The 18,202-nt window shown below is 37.5% G+C and overlaps 1 protein-coding gene across 1 annotated transcript in view; it reads right to left on the minus strand.

Annotated features, from left to right (window-relative positions):
• TBCD (tubulin folding cofactor D) overlaps positions 1–18,202 on the minus strand; it is a 445,631-nt gene that overhangs the window by 215,836 nt on the left and 211,593 nt on the right. Inside the window, exons 16-17 of the mRNA XM_027840857.1 lie at positions 11,397–11,454; positions 348–377 (exon numbers count right to left, since the gene is read on the minus strand). Of these exons, the coding sequence (XP_027696658.1) occupies positions 348–377; positions 11,397–11,454 (88 nt within the window). The remainder of the gene's footprint in view (positions 1–347; positions 378–11,396; positions 11,455–18,202) is intronic.

The raw sequence follows: 18,202 nt of genomic DNA on the forward strand, positions 1-18,202 counted from the left end.
TTACCTGATAAGTCCTTCTAAAAGACCACTTTCATCATGTTAAAATACTTCAATATTATTTTAGTGCCACTTGCATAAGACCTCAGCCTGACATTCAAAGCCCTCCTCATCTTAAAGTGCTGACTAAAATTGAGAAGTTTAACCCTAGGAATGAGAGATGAACAGGGAATTGAGTAGAGCATTAAGGTACTGCTTAGCAGAAATTGTATTATTAAATACATACTTTACTTGAGACACATTTAAATAATTCTAATGAAGGAAAATAGTGTCCAGCTATATATCTTTTAGTGTTCAGAAATAGGGATACAGGAAGTTCAGTGAAAGAAGATTCAAAAAAGTTACCATACCTGTCTTCCAACATTCTCCTGGAAAGCAGCCTAGAGAACAAAGAGAACAAACACAGCAAAATGAGTCAGGTTTGCTTTTTGCTAAACATCAGACAATAAACTCAAAACAAACATGAAGCACTTTAAATGACCCATGGCTTCATTTTTTGAAATAAAGTCCTCATTGTTAGATGCACAGAGCCTCAAGGGTTATTTGTCATTCCTGTTTTTATGACCTGCATGACAACAACTTAAGAATGCAAGTTTATTAAGAACTGACCTATCCAGAACAATTTCCTCTGATTGCTAAAATCTAAGTTCACACCAGTACCCTAAAGCTAATCCAAGACTACAGAATTAAAACAGTGTTCTTCCTTTATTTATCAATTCAGTGAAAAGTGTATGTGTATAGTATCTCTCAATTTAAAAAGTTATGAAATTTTACTTCAAGAGAAGGGCTTGGTACATTCTGTAATTAGCTATGAATAATAAGAAAACATTTCCTATCAATTTAAGCTAAAATATCACTCTTCACTATAATAATTGATTTTTGACTATGTCATAGTTATTCTGGGAACAATAAAATCAATATAGTTCCACCTTTAATCAATTAGGGAATGAGTGTAGAAAGAAATACGCTAAAGATCCTTTTTGAAAATATAAACTGACTTCATGTAAAAAAAGAAACAAACTGCTTAAACTTTTATTACTTGTTCAGGGTAAATTTTTGACTCAGCATCAAACTTGTAGCCCAATTAGGCATGCATATCTGGTCAGGCCAGTGGTTGTATAACTTGGTTGAAAATTATAGTATGGACAAAGAATAGGTAATCAGAGAACATTTCCTGTTTACTTCTAAGTTCTCTCCTTCTGTGACTGTAGGTCTCAGTCTCTTTCTTTCTCTGTTTCTATCTTTTTCTCTTCTCTTTCCTTGTTTTCCCTTCTCTTCTTTCTCAAACAATCAAGGTTTGCTGTGTCCAAAAGGCATTCATTTCAATTCAGATTTTAAGTACAGGGTAGAAGGTAAAGTTATCAATAACCAATTAAGCATTTATTAATTGCCTATGAGATAGACAATGAGGAAACAACGATAAAAATGAACATACTAAACTTTCAAGGAGTTTGCCTTCTACTGGAAAACACATGCCTATGTTAAAATATATACAAAATAAAACCAATAAAAATAAGGTTATATACAAAGGGAGGACAGTTAAGGGACCAGAAAAGATTTCATGTAAAAGATAATGACTGCCCCTTTTCACCACTCTTCTTCAATTTTATAGAAGAAATCCTAGCAATTGCAATAAGAGAAGAAAAAGAAATTGAAAGAATCAGAATGAGCAATAAGGAAATAAAACTATCTCTATAGTTGAAAAAATTAATAATTTAGCAGCATATAAAATAAATCCACATAAAAGAGGAGCATTTCTATATATTACCAACAAAGCCCTGCAAGAAGAGATACTAAGAGATATTTAATTTAAAATAACTGCAGACAATATAAGACACCTGGGAGTTTATCTGTCAATCAAATCCAGGAATTATATGAACACAATTAAAAACACTTTTCACATGAATAAAGTCAGATTTAAATAACTGTTTATGCCTGGGCTGAGTCAACATAATAAAAATGACAATTCTACCTAAATCAATTTACTTATTCAATGCCATACCAATCAAACTACCAAAAAATTATTTTATAGAGCTAGAAAAAATAATAACAAAATTCATCTGGAAGAACAAAAGGTCAAGAATATCAAAGGAATTAATGGAAAATATATAAAGGAAAGAGATCGAGCAATATCATATCTTGGTTGTTGTCCTTCGTTCCTGAAGAGAACCAAAACGACATCACTAGGTTGGAGTCAAAATACAGCGTGTCCAACTATGGTTGATAAGATCAATACAAGCTCAAAAGACTCTACACAGGTCAGGGACAAATAGTCTACATGAACATTTGGAGGGGAGAGGTCTTTAAATTTGTGCATCTCATATTTCTTTTGACTTACTGCAATTCTACTTCTCTCATAGAACACAGTACCTTCTCTGATGTGGGCATGCAATACTGGACTGTCCTGTGCCAGTGTCTCCCATGTCTCATAACTGACACCAAAGTTCTTCAGAGAGACTTTGTGAGTGTCTTTGTATTGCTTCTTTCTAACCTTCATGTGAATTCTTGCCTTTTGTGAGTTTTCTATAAAAGAGTCTTTTAGGCAAATACACGTTTGGCATTCAAACAATGTGGCCAGCCCATCAGATCTGTACTCTGTGCAGTAGAGTTTGAACGCTTAGCAGTTAAGCTTGAGAAAGGACCTCAGTGTCCAATACCTTCTCTTGCCTGGTGATCTTCAGAATCTTCCTAAGACAATTCAAATGGAAGTGATTCAGTTTCCTGGCATGGTGCTTGTAGACTGCCCAGATTTCACAGACAGACAACAATAAGGTCAGCACCACAGCTTTGTAGACCTTCAGTTTAGTAGGCAGTCTACTATCTCCTCTCTCCCACATTTTCTTTAAGAGCCTATCAAATACTGAGCTAGCTCTGGCAATACATGTGTTTAACTTCATTATCTATATGTACATTCCTAGAAAGTATACTGCCAAGGTAAGTGAACTTATCCACAGCATTCAATATTTCTACTGCTGTAACTATGGCTCCACATATGGATAGTTCGGTAGTGGCTGATGGAGCACTGTATTTTCTTGGTGTTGTTAGGTCAAACTAGCACAAGCAACAGAAAATCAATCCACACTTTGTTATATCTCAGCCTCAGAAGCTGCACTAAGTGCAAAATCATCTGTGATCAAAATAGCATGCACCAATTCTCCCTCCACTTGTAGCCTTTTCAAGATGAAGAATTTACCATCAGTGCAGTAGCTGACCATGATGCCATTTTCATCCTCATTGAAAGTGTCTGACAATATCACTGAAAACCAGGACTTTGAGGTAGGTAAAAATGGCAAAATGATATGGGTGATGTCTTTTTCTTCACATATAAATTAAATATGGCAGAGTTGTATGAAGTCATCAGACTCATTCTCTCTTCCAGAGTCATCAAAGTCCGGTGGCAAGACAAAAGTCAAGATGACTGGTGACAGCTTGGGATGCAGTGGATGACTTTGGTATCTCTGATGTCTAACCAAATTTCTAAGCACTCCACAGTCAACATGGCTGTTGGAACAAACTGTTCTCATCCGCCCATTCCGTCAGACAAAGTCTTCACATGTTTCAATTCTACTTCACCTGGATTTGAGACCTCTGGCTTACCTTCAACCTATTTTATACCTTCTGCTGAAATGGTTTACCAGGGTGTGGTAGCTGCACATGCTACAGACTCTTGGAGCTACAGGTGAGAGTTGAGTAAACCAAATGGACAGCAAAGGTAGAAAGCAGATCTTCAACTGTATTCCAAGGACATAATTATTGAAACTGTCTGGTACTGGCTAAGAAATAGAATGGTAAATCAGTAGAATATCGTAGGTATGCATTACACAGTAGTAAATGATTATAATAACCTTGTGTTTGATAAAAGTAAAAATTTAAGCTTTTGAGATAACAACTCACTTATTAGAAGAGCATGACTGGGCCATCTCCAGTTGTCCTGATCTAAATCTGACCACTGGACTCAGATGGCTCCGGAGGAAAAAGTAAAGCTGATGACTTTGCATAGCCCTCCCTCACTTAAATGCAATTGTTTATTTGCAAATACTGGCATCATCTTCCTGATGTCATGGTCCTCTTCGAGAACGAAGGACAACTCACAAACCACAGTAGAGCATGGAACATATTACCTATCAGATTTATGGAGAGGAGAACAATTTATAAATAAATGAGATAGAGAGCACTGTGGGATGTAAAATGGATAATTCTATTTACATTAAATTAAAAAGGGATTGTACAAATAAAACCAATGTAGCCAAGATCAGAAGAAAAGTAGAAAATTGAAGGGAAAATTTATAGACAGTTTCTTGAAGGTCTCATATCTGAAATATAGAGAGAACTAAGAATATGAGTCATTCCCCAATTGATAAATGGTTAAAGGATATGAACAGTTTTCCAATGAAGAAATCAAAGCAACAGTCACCTGAAAAAGTTCTCTAAATCATTATTAGTTAGAGAAATGCTAATTAAAACAACTTTGAGATATCATCTCATACCTAAGATTGGCTAAAATGATAGAAGGGAAAAATGACAAATGTTGGGAGGAGATGTGGAAAACTTGGGATATTAATGCACTATTGGTGGAATTGTAAACTGATCCAATCATTCTGGAGAGCAATTTGGAATTATGCCCAAAAAATTATAAAACTGCATGTACCCTTTGACCCAGCAATACCACTATTAAGTCTGTTTCCTAATCAGGGATGAAGTGATCGGGGAAAAAGGAAAAGAAACCATATGGTCTAAAATATTTATAGCACTTCTTTATAGCAATTCTCTTTGTAGTAGCAAAGAACTGGAAAGAGAAGGGAGACCAATCAACTGAGGAATGGCTAAATAAGCTGTGGCATATGATTGTGTTCAAATACTACTGTGCTATAAGGTATGACAAGCAGGTTGGTTTTAGGAAAACATGGAAAGACACGTGTGAAATAACGCAGAGTGAAATGAGAAGAAGCAAGGGAACATTATATACAGTAACAGCAACACTTTTCAAAGAATAACTGTGAATGACTAAGCTATTCTGCGTAATATGTTCATTCCTTCTTGTTGTTTGTCCTTCATTCTAGAAGAGGACCAATGACATCATGTGGGTGATGTCTTCACTTGCATGTGAATTGGATTTAAGTGAGATAGAGCTTCACAAAGTCATCATCCTCACTCTCTCCTCCAGAGTCATCAAGGTCCAGTGGAAAGACCAAAGTCAAGAAGATTGGCAATGACCCAGGATGCAGTGGATGACCTTGGCCTTTTTAAACTAAAGTCTTTTCCAGTTTTCATTTTGTCTGAGGCAAAGTCCATTCAATGATTAAGGGCTAAGTACAAATAGAGATAAAAGATGGCCCAATTTACCATCACAAAAGAATCAATCTGGAAGGGGAAAGACCCTCAGAGATTCTAGATGGAACAAAAAATAATAGTTATTTGCGCCTACTCTAAACCATCAAATTCCAAAGGCTTGGGCTGGGGCCTATTATTGGCCATTCCATGAAAGCCAGTGTGATTTGGGTTTAAAGGAAAAGTCAGATAGTGTTGAATTTGAATTTTTGAATATTTGAATCACAATTAACTTTTCTAAAGTCTGTTTTTCTATAGCTATACTTCAAGTACTCATCAATAAATAAAAACTGCATAGTACAAAGAGTAAATTATCCCAGTAAAGCAGGAGAGGTTAGTAAATCAAAGAAAATACTTTGTAAAGAGTATGAAAAATTAAGGCACAACCAGAAATCCCCAAAAAGGAGAAAATATCTGCATGTGAAGAACACCTAGTTTCTCCATATCTACTCCAGGAAAACCTTAACTATAGAATGTCTGTAATAACTATAAGTGGAGATTCAAAGAAAAGAAATGAATCTTTGACAAGGATAAAAACCTAGAAGAAATGAAAAGAAAAAAAAATGAAATAAAAGACATGGAAGTAAGAATTGGAAGAAGACTAACTAAATCGTTAATTAAAATTTTCTAGTGGTAAACCTAAGTGAGGAAATAAAATTCTCGAAAATCAGAACAGACCAAACAGAAATTAATGACCAAGAGATGGCAAGAAATATTAGCACAAAATAAAAAGACTGGGAACAAATAGAGGAAAATATAAGATACTGATATAAAAACAACTCACCTGGAAAATAGGTCAAGGAGAGATCATTTAAGAATAATCAAACTTCTTGAAAACCATGACAAAAAGACAGAAAGAGAAAAAAAAAGCCAGGACGTTTTGAAAAAAATATAAATCAAAAATGCCAGAGCTTTTAGAACTAGAAAACAAAGTAAAGGCAGAAAGAATCCACGAATCAACTCCTGAAAGAAATTCCCAAAACTTCAGGAGTGTTATGGCAAAAACAAACAAAAAATGGCAACATCAATGAAAAATATTGCAAGCATCAAGAAAGGAGGAATTCAAGAATCAAATGAAGATCATACAAAGCACGTCAATTACTACTACTAAAAAGAAGAGATTATAGAATCTAATATTCTTTTTGGGGGGGGGGCTAGGCAATGGGGTTAAGTGACTTGCCCAGGGTCACACAGCTAGTAAGTGTTATGTGTCTGAGGTCGGATTTGAACTCAGGTCCTCCTAAATCCAGGATCGGTGCTCTATCCACTACGCCATCTAGCTGCCCTTAGAATCTAATATTTCAAAAGGCAAAAAATATTTCAAAAGGCAAAAACACAAAAGTCAAGAGAAAGAGAGAAAAGGTAAATTTATTTGAGTAACTAAAAGGAGTTGTATGATGATGGAATAACGTTCTATAAAAGAGATAAAACAATTTATCATTTTAGAACCTTAATGTCTTCAAATAGGCAACTGGTGATTCAAGAAGGAAGCTCAGGGGAGAGACTAGGGATGGATATGTAGTTCTGGTAGTCATCTGCATAGACCTATACTTAAATCCATGAAAGTTGATGAGGTTACTGAGATAGGAAAGAGGGAGACCTCTGACTACTCCCAGGTTAGGGTTTGTCCTTCATTCTTGAAGAGGAGCATGACATCAGGAAGATGATGCCATGACTTGCAAGTAAATTAGATTTAAGTGAGGGAGGGCTGCAAAAAGTCACCAGCCTCACTTTCTCCTCCAGAGCCATCTGGGTCCAGTGGCCAGATATAGATCAGGACAACTGGAGATGGCCCAGGGTGCAGTGGGAGACCATGGCCTTTATAAGCTAAAGTCTTTCCCAGTTCTCACTTGGACTGAGGCAGAACTGTTTAAGAAATGAGTCAAAGGAAGGTCCCTTTAATTAAAAACCAACAGTCAAACTGGGAGGGGAAGACCCTCAGAGTTCCTGGTCAAAAGACAAACAATTACTACTTATTTACATTTACTCTGAGTATCAGGACCCAAACTATAACCATTAAGTGGTGCTTGGATAGGGACCTATGGTTGGCCAATCAATGATGAATGTAGAGTTATTAAGGCTAGTAAGTACTGGTTCCAGGTAACTAAGAGATGCTTAATACCCTGAGAAAACTTCACCTGAAGGCCAAAGCCCCAGGATGTGATAACTCAAACTAATTTCTTAATTACAAACTCCCACTTAGTCATAACCTCTCCATCGCAGGGATTCTGAACTCCTGGCAATCATGATTCAAACTCCATTCTGCATCCCCTACAATCCAACCTTCCCACAATGTCCCACTTTAAAGCTACCTGTTCCCCGACACTAAGTTCCCTAAAACATCTGTTCCATAGAGAACAAACAATCTCACCTTGAATTGTAAGCTTTCCAATTACAATAAAGGTTATCACTATCCTTCTAGTCACCTAGTTCTCACCTTGGTGCAGACTCTCATCCTCTCACACGTGAATTATTCTAATAGCTTTCTAACTGTCTCCTTGACTAATTTTCTCCCCACACTAGTCTATCCTCCACTCAGCTATCAAACTGATCTTCCTAAAGTGAAGGTCTTACCATGTGACCCACTCAATTCCCTATCATCTATAGAATCAAATATAAAATCGATTTTCAATCAAAGCCCTTAATAATCTGCCCCTCCCCCTAACTTTTCCAGCCTTCCTAAATCTTACTTAGTTCCAGTCCTCTTAAACCTTACTCTGTAATCCAGTGATGCAGGCTCCCTTGCTGTACCTCCCATAAAACACTGTCTCCTGACTCCAAGCACATTCACTGTATGTCCCCCATGAATGGAATGTTCTCCCTTGTTATGTCTTCCTTCTTGCTCTCCTGGCTTCCTTCAAGTCCCAGTTAAAATCTCACCTTCGACAAAAAGCTTTTCTGGATCCAATTTAAAGCTAGAACCTTCCCACTAGTGATGATTTCCGATTTATCTCATAAATAATGTGTTTCTACATCAGACCTTCACAACTTGGCAGTAGGTAGGGGCCAAAAATAAAACAGGCTAAATTTTCTTGGGCAGCAGATAGGTTTTTAGTGGCTCACTTTCCAAATAAAGGTATAATTAATGATTTAAACTATTAAATTTCAATACATATCAACTAATTACACTTATTACTTAAGATTTTTATTCATCATGAAATCACATTAATGTTAAAAAATTACTTTGCCAAATATTAAAAGTTTTAATACATTTTTTCAGGTTTTCTTACTGTTTACATTTAGCTAACGGGACATATTACAGTTCTCGTCAGCAATCAGTTTATTGTACTCGGAATCATGTTTGAAATCTATTTCTTAGTAGCCACCTCATTTTCTGAGTTTACTTTTCTGGAAAACCATTATTCCCCACTGAAATTTTTCAACAATTTTGATGCTTTAATTTGTTTTTCATTGGTGCTCAATTTACTTAAGTCAGGATGTTGTGATTGAAAATGGCAACGAAAATTGTATTCCTTAGAACACCTATTAATTCTTGGCAAACAAGGCACAATATTTTGTCTCCTGTGCATGTAAACAAGTATCTATTTGTCCACTCAGGATTAGATGCTCTGTATTCTGATTTAATCTTCCATTTCTTTTTATCACCCATTTTACAAAGTCACCCCAAAAACTTTAATGTTAGAACCAAAAAAAATCTCCATAGGAACTGCTCACATACAAAGAAATACTGAACTGAGTGTCTGACATTGGAGAGAGCGCCACACACTCACGTAACTTGGAGGGTGGCCGTGCAGCAAGGGAGGGAAGAAGTCCTCAAATTATTGCCTCTCATTGCATAGCGGGTGTCAGCTGCACTGCAGTATAGCTGCACTCACTTTGTCCCTGTTCAACGATAGTTAACGACCAAAAACAGAGCAAAAACATACGACTCTGGTAGCTCTCAGCCTAGAGACAGACCTGTTGCCACAGGTCATGTGACAAACAGGAGAGAATGTGCCATGGCAACCCCTGTCAAGTTACATGATGGGCACAACAGTGCCTACTGGAAGATGGGTTAAGTTGGGCATGGACAAAGCACTTGTTATATCTTTATTTTCTGTTATATCTCCTACATTTTTCACAGGCCGCCCAAAATCCTTTGGCGGGCCTGAAGCAGCCTGCAGGCCATATGTTGTGCGGGTCCATTCTAAGTAATTACTTGCATGTTATCTCCTCCACTGGACTATAAATTCTTTCAGAACAGAGACTGTCTTTTGCCTTCCTTTGTATTCCCAGGGTTTAGCCCAATGCCTGGCACACAGTTGGTAAGTTGTTGTCCTTCATGCTCAAAGAGGACCAAAATGACATCACGACATCAAGGGTCAAGTTACAGTGTAACCAACTGTGGTTCATCAGACCAATATGAGCTTAGAAGCCTCTACCACTGGTTGGGCACAAGTAATCCATATGAACATTTGGAGTGGAGATGTCTCTAAATTTATGCATCTCAGGTTTCTTTTGTGCTACAATAATTCTCCTTTGCTCATAGAGCACCATGCCTTCTTTGGTGCAGGAATACCACACAGGATAGTCCTATGCCAGTGTCTCCTGTGTCCCACAATCAATTCCAAAGTTCTTCAGAAACCTTGAAAGTGTTCTTCCTCTGACCTCTGGGTGAGCACTTCCCTTGTGTGAGTTCTCTGTAAAATAGTCTTTTAGGCAAAATTACATTTGGCATTTAAATGTGGCCAGTCCAATGGAATTGTGCTCTCTACAACAGAGTATGAATTCTTGACAGTTAAGCTTGAGAATGGACCTAGGTGTCCAGTACCTTATCTTTCCAGGTTAACAAAGGCTTTCTAACTAAATAAACTTCAGAATGAGTCTCCATTTAAGTGTCCTAGAGTTCAGTGCCTAGCCTAGGGCTTATAATTAACATTTTTATCAATGACATGAATGAGCACACAGATAGTTAGCTAATCAAATGGGCTTCAAAGAAACTTAGGCTTCATTAAGAAAGGCAGTGTTATCTATGACTACAGAGGCAATAGTCTGTGAGACAAAATATCTCAAATAGTACTAGGTTTACCCTCAATTAAAGTTTTCAAGTAAAAGCTGGCTAACTACTTGTTGAGTAAATTATAGGGGGGAGTTCTAGTTCAGCTAATCATTGACCTAGATGGCTTTTGAGGTCTCTTAACAAAGACTGGGTTATTGTACCATTTAAACATAAATTCTGTAGTCTTTAAGGGTCAGCTCAAATTAAATCTCCTCAGTGAAGAATTTTCCAATTGCTGTAGCATACATTTATTACTCACATCTTTGAACTCTGAGAACACTTACAGTTAGTACCAGAGAATTTAATACGTAAGAATACTCTAATTTCACTTGTGTTCATATTTTATGTTTTCACTTCTTCCTCTCCCATAGCTCCTAGCATAATATTAAACAAATAACAGGTACCCAGTAAGAATTACTGATTAACTGATTTGTGTTTTTGATCATACCTGTAATTTTATGAAGTGTAGCAATATGCCTATGAAGAACTTCCCCTACCAATATGGATCACCACGTTCTTTGTAACATATGTGTCAGAGGCAAGACCTAAGGATGGGTCTTCTTAACACTAAGATCTGTTTTCTATCCACTACAGTATGCTACCTGATAACAAAAAAATTATAATTATGTATCTATAATGATGAAATGGTAAATAATTATCACCATGGCACAATGGATACTGGATTTAGGTCATGTCAAGTTACTATAATGGCTACTTCTCTGTACAAATAGGTAAGAAGTTAGGGAATGGGATAAGAATAAATCTGATTTCACTGTCGTAGAGAACCCACATGTGAGGAAACTTCCTCTTCTAATGCAAGTCAGCACTTTCTCTGCAACTTAGATACTTACAGCTTTGTACATAGCACCAAAAGTTAAAAGATTCAAGGGTTCACAGAGAGAGGGTGAGAGTTTGGAGTTGGGAACTGAAGCCAGGTCCTCTTGAACTTAGGTCTGCATGTCTTAGAGGTCAGTTTTTTATCTGCTATGCTATGATGGCTATCTATAAAAACACACAAGATGAGATTCTCAAGGGGAAAAAAAAAGCAAAATGTAACATTTAGAAGACTTACAGAGGCAGCTCTTCTGCAGTTAACATCACGATCAAACACTGTAACAATTACCAAAGCACTGGGGAGAGAAAAAAAATCCATTATTCTAAAATAAATTTACAAAACACAAAGTATTTAACCAGAGTATATAGGAACTGGGGTATTTTTCCTTTGATCAAAAATATTAATTTACTAAGTACCAAATATGTGCAAGGCACTACACAGTGTGTTGTGGGGGAGCAATGAAGAGGCAGACATTCTCAAAGGAGAGATAAATACTTAATGATTGATTAATGCAAATATACAAATAACCATATGATAAGTATCACATGGGTGTCAGAGTCAACAGTCAACTATTAGCTCAAAGGAGAGAGAAAGATGACTTCCAGTATGATCAGAGGTTTCACTGAGGAGGTGACAACTAAGCTAAACTAGCAGAAATATAGGACATTGCCAGGAGAGGTGATGGCATATGTCAGAGTTATGAAAGCATAGGATATACTCTAAGGATAATCACACAGCCAGTTTGTCTAGAGAAAAAGATATATATAGTAACATTGGGTAGTTGGTAGGTACAAATTTTTTCCTTGGAGGTTTATAGAAGGGTTAGGATTTAAAATTTCACATATCAGGAAATAACTTTTGTAAATTTAACAAAATTTATATAGTAATATATGGACACAGAAATCTGAGAGGAAATCATCTTTCAAACACAAGGGCAAGTGGGCTTTTCTGGAATTTGTACCAATAAGGAGTTCAAAGACATTCAAAATCAATATCCACAGACATATTTTGAAGAAAGTGTTTTATCTTATCAATCATCTTCATTTATATCTATTTATGCATATATATGTACTTCATATATATATACACATACATCAATATTTTACACTCCAACAGAGCTCACCAATATTTTCTGAAAGCAAAGTAGCAAATTCCTCATGTACATAAGCTTTTATTTACTCTTGTTTTATATGCTTCTTAAACCTTCAAGTGGTTACATATTTGTAATAAACAATTTTTAAATGTTGCATTATAATACTTTAGTATTAATAGAATGGTAAATTTTTATTACTTTACTCAAACACTTATCAAATGCATAGTATAATCAAGCACCTCACTAAAAGCCAGAGATACAGATCTTGCTCTCAAAAAGTTCAACATCTGGTTAAAAAAAAAAAGATATATGGACAAATACCGATGACACAAAAAGGATGTATAAGAAAAAAATTCCTATCAATTAGTGTTTTCCACAAGTGGAAAAATCAAGCAAAAGCTAGATATGAAACTAAATAATCTGTGAGACCCCTTCAAAATCTGAGAAGCTCTGACTGTGAGATAAGAAGAATACGCATGTATCACATGCCTACTATGTATTACCACCTTCTAACAACCACTTACTTAACATTTTAAATACCTACTGTGTGCCAGATATGAGCACCAAGAATACAAAGGAACATAAAAACAGTCCTTATTCTCCAAGAACTCATAGTGATAGAGGAAACAAAATGCAAACAACTATGTACAAACAAGCTATATATATGGCAAACTGGAAATAAACAACATAGGGAAGATACTAGAAGTGAGAAGTACCAGGAAAGGTTTCCTATAGAATGTAGGATTTTAGGTGGGACTTGAAAAAAGGCACAGTCATAGGATTTAGAGGTTGTGAAGGAAAACATTCTATGCATGGGATATAACTGGTAAAAACGCAGAGTGTCTTGTTTGAGAACAACAAAAAAGCCAGTGTCACTGGATCACAGTATTCATGATAGGGTTTAAATTATAGGAAGATTGAAAGGGAAGGTGAGGGGGAGGGGGGCATGCTAGAGTCAGGAATGAGGGGCTCTGCTTGTCAAAGAAAGGATTTTATCTTTGATCTTGGAAATGATAGAAAGCCACTGAAGTTTACTGAGTAGGGAGGTGACATCGTCTAAGACCAGTTTGACAAGAAAAAAAAAAGATGAACTGGAGTGAGGAAAGACTTCTGGCAGTGAGACCAAGAAGCAAACTACAGCAACATTCCAGCTGAGACAGACTGGATGGTTAAGAGAGTGAGAGAAAAAGAAGTGGAAGTATTTACTGTAGATGGCTTTCTCAAGGAGTTTAGCCACAAAATGCTGAAGAGATATGAAACAAAAGTTATAAAGTATGGATGGATCAAGTGAGAGTTTTTGAGAATGAAGAGAAAAGGGCATGTTTGTATGCAGTAGGGAAGTAGCCAGTAGACAGACAGAGACTGAATATAAGTGAGAGAGAGGATATGAAAGGAGGCAAATTGCTAGAGGAAATGGAATAGAAAGCCATCTCTTCAAGTGAGACAAGATTGAAGCTAGAAATAGTAACAGAAGGCATCTGTCAATCAGGCAATAAACAATGTATTAAGCACCTACTATAGTTCAAAGCACTGGGGATACAAAAAGGAGCAAACTGACAGTCCCTGCCTTCAGAGAGTTCACAATCTAATGGAGGAGACAAAAAAAAATACACAAACAGGTACAAAAAAAGATACAAACAAGAAAAAGGGGAAATAATTAATGCAGAGAAGGCACTAGAATTAAGAGTTGAGAAAAGCTTCCTCTGAGACAGAGATGAGGAGAGAGCATTCCAGACATGGAAGATAGTCAATGGAAATGCCGAGAGCCAAGAAACAGACTGTCTTGTTTGTAGAATAGCAAGAAGGGTCGTATCACTAGATTATGTCATGGGGAATAAGATGTAAGAAGATTAGAAAAATAGAAGGGGGCTGGGTTACAAAGGGCTTTTAATGTCAGAGGATTTCATATTTGGTACTGCAAGATATAGACAGCCATTGGAGTTTATGGAGTAGGGGGTCACACGAACATTTAGTTCGTTCAGGCACAGTTTGGTGCCTGAATGGAGGATGTTTTCGAGTGGGGAGAGCCTTGAAGCAAGGAGACCCACCAGCATACTACTGCAAAACTCAACCAATCAATCAATCAGTAAAGACATATTAAGCGTCTATTTATGTGCCAGACACAATGCTAAGCACCAAGGATAGAAAAAGAGACAAAAGACAATTCCTGCTTTCAGGCAGTTTACAACCTAAGTGGGGGAGACAACAGGTAAACAAATATTTACCAAACAAGCTATTTGCAGAACAAATAGGAAATCCAGCTCAGACACTTGACACTTAATAGCTGTGTGACCCTGGACAAGTCACTTAACCCCAACTATTTCACCAATAAATAAATAAATGAATGAATGAATATAAATAAACAAGTAAATGAACAAATAAATAAATGAATGAATGAATGAATAAAATAAATAGGAAATAATTAACAGAGAAAAGGCACTGGAATTAAGATGGATTGAGGAAGGCTTCGTATAGAAGGTGGGATTTTAGCTGGGACTTAGAGGAAGTCAGAGAGGTCAGTAGTTGGAGCAGAGGAGGGAGTGTTTCAAGCATGAGGGACAGCCAAGAAAGAATGTCTGAAGCCAAGGTATACGTTGTTCATGGAACAGTCAGTAGGCCAATGTTATTGGACTTAAGAACATGTCGTGGGGAATAAGTTGTAAAAAGTCTGGAAAGGTAGAAAGAGAGTAGGTTATGAAGGGCTTTGAAAGCCAAATGAAGTATTTGATCTTGGAGGCAATAGAAAGTCAATTTTAATGAATAGTAGGATGTCATAACTGGACCTGGCTTTAGTTTTTAGATTTTAGGAAAATCACTTTAGTGGTTGAATAGCATATGCATTGGAGTGGAGAGAGACTTGAGCCCAGAAGGCTTCTTTTAATAATTCAGGCATGAGGTGAGGCCTGCACTAGAATAGTGGCAGTGTCAGAAGAGAGAAGGGGACATATTTGAGAGATGTTGCAAAGGTCTTGGTAAGAGACTGGATATGGGAGGTAAGAGATGGTAAGGAATCCAGGATGACTCTTAGGTTATGAGGCTCAAGGACTGGGCAGATGGTGTTACTGTCTACAGTAACAGGAAGTTGGGAGAAAAGGATTATTGGGAGGACGGGGAAGATAATGAGTTCCATTTTGGATATGTTGAATTTAAAATGTCTACAGGACAGTTTGAGATGTCTGAAAGGCAACTGCAGATGGAAAACTGGAGATCAGCAAAGAACTTGGGACAGCACAGCTGGATTTGAGAATTGTCAGTATTGGGATAGTACTTAAAACCATGGAAACTGATGAGCTCATCAAGTGAAAAAGTAAATAGGGAAGATGGTACAGAACAGAACCCTGGGGAAAATCTATAGTTAGAGCGTATGGTCTGCACAACGATTCAGTTAGGGAGACTTGCAGAGAGAGAGTAGACAGATGGAGAACCAAGAGAGTCACATCCTGAAAACCTACAGAGAAAAGACTATCAGGAAAAAGATGATCAAGCGTCAAAGACTGAAGAGAAGTCAAAGAGAATGAGGATAAAGAAAAAGTCAATAGATTTAGCAATTAAGAGATCATTGTTAACTTTAAAGACAACAGTTTTGGTGGAATGGTGATTTCAGAACATGGATTTTAAGGGGTTAAGAAAAGATCGAGAGGAAGCTGGAGGCACCTAATGCAGATGAACTTTTTGAAGAGTTTTGAGACAAGGTGGAATAGTTAGCAGGGATGAAAAGATCAAGTGAGGGTATTTTGAGGACAAAGAAGAAATGGGCATGTTTGTAAGCAGTTGGGAAAGAGTCAGTAGACAAGGAGAGATTGAAGATAAGTGACAGAATAGGGATGATGGAGCAATCTGTTAGACAAGACTAAATGGGATCACTTGATCAGTTCGAAGTATTAGCCTTGGTAAAGAGTAAGATCACCTCATCATGTGAGACAGGGGTAAAGGAGGTTATAGTGGCAGAAAGCATATGAGTAACACGAGATGGGGAAGAAGGAGCTCAAGGTGAATGGTTTTGATTTGTTTTTTTCAAAATTTGAACTTCTCAGCTGAGAAGGTGGGGGAATGAGAGCCATGGGAGGGATGAGGAGAGATGAAAAGGTTTGGAAGAGCTGTCATGGAGAGTGGGAGAGTAAGCTGATGAAGGAGGTGTAGTAAGATTGCCTAGCAAGAGTGAGGACCCAGCTGAGATTACATAACATAAATCTGAAGTGGATCCACTAGAAGGTTATGTGATTTTCTCCACCTTCATTCAACAACATCTATATAGGAGTGAAGGTGGCAGATGGTGAGAGTGATCTAAGACTTAGCAAGGTGCAGTCAGCAAACTGATAAGGGGACTAGGAATTCAAGAAAACAGCTGAATTGGCTCACCAAGGAGTCAAGATGGGGAAAAGAGGAAAGAATGGGTAATGTAGGGGAAATGGCCTGGGAAAAATGACCTGGGAAAGAATTCACAGGTTGAAGGATTAGAGGTCATAGTATAGAAGAAGAGTAGGGATTAGTAAAGGAAAGGAGAGAAAGGGGTGAAATGCCAATAGATTAAGGTCAAGACATAGGGATTTTGGAATTCTTGAACATGGAGCTGGTAAGATACCAGCTTTGGTATCTTTGTGGGTGATGGTAAGATGACCATCTTTGCGTATATCTGAGGTGGGATGGAGGAATAGGTTGAGGGAAGTAAGAAGTTAGGGTACCCTAACTACATCATCAGGAGGGAACCAGGTTTCAATGACTGCCAGAAGGGGAAAGGAGTGGGAAAGGAAAAGGTTTAAGATGAAGGGCAGTTTGCTGCTTATGGAACAGGCATACCAGAGAGTACAGTAGAAGGGATGGATGGCATTTGGCTGGAACTTTGGGGTGGGGTGGGTAGGTTGAGAGATGGGAAAAAGCAATCAGGATGTGGGTGTGGGGGTGGGGTTTGGATGATAACCTAGAGGCTTCAGAATCACTGAGATATGCACAATATGGCTGGGTATGAGAATGTGCATCATTGAATGGAAGAAGCACTCCTCTTCCTAAAGGAGGTTGAAGATCAGGCTGGACACAAGTACAGTACAGGATGGAAGGCACATAGTTAGATAATCAGATAGAAGTCCCTGTTTCACTATTCTTTATTCTAAGGTTGGAGATTAGGCAGGAATTAACACAGATGGAGAAAGAAACCTAATGTGCATAACTTTGGATGGCATGAGGTCAAAGGGAAGGTTGTTTCTTTGCCCTAGAGGTTCTCCACAGAGGTTCTCCATATCCTAGCTGGGAGATCAGACTGAGAGTAGAAGTGGTTTTATGCTTATAGAAATAGAAGTGGTCTCACTCCCTGCCACTAGGGGACACACAAAGTAAGAGATACAAGGAAAGAAGTCAGAGGAAGATCACCTTGATAATATGAGATAAGGAAACACAGGAAAGGATGAGAAGAGGGAGAACTCAACAGAGGGAGGAAGAGAAAAAGATGACAGAGCTCTCAGTCAGTAAATTGCCTCAATATTTTTTATAAAATATTAGGCAAGGTTCTCAAGAGAGTATGTGGTTAGGGGGATATTATACGGCATATCTGAGAAGGGATGATAATATTTGGAAGAGCTGCTAAGGCTAATTAAGGAGGAGCAAATGGATTGTCTTCAAGCCAAGTTAAGGTTATATAACATAAATTTTTAATAGACTCAGTCAACATGATTCTGTGATTTTCTCCAGCTTTGTTCAATAGCACATATGTAGGAGTGAAGGCAGCATATGGTTAGGATTCACACAAGGTTGGAGCTAGGAAGGGCAAATTTTTCTATTGGATAAAGGAACAAAAGACTCAAAAGAATAGGACAGGGTAGAATTTGATTGGTTCACCAAAGGATAAATAGAGGGAAATGAGGAGAGGATAGCTAGTGAGGTAGTGGTAGTCTGGGAAGGATTGAAGGATTAGAGGTCATGTTATGGAGGACGAACAACGTTTGGTTTTGACAAGCAG

The sequence above is a fragment of the Vombatus ursinus genome, unplaced genomic scaffold (genome assembly GCF_900497805.2).
Source record: "Vombatus ursinus unplaced genomic scaffold, bare-nosed wombat genome assembly UNPS02004704.1, whole genome shotgun sequence".
Taxonomy (NCBI): Eukaryota; Metazoa; Chordata; class Mammalia; order Diprotodontia; family Vombatidae; genus Vombatus; species Vombatus ursinus.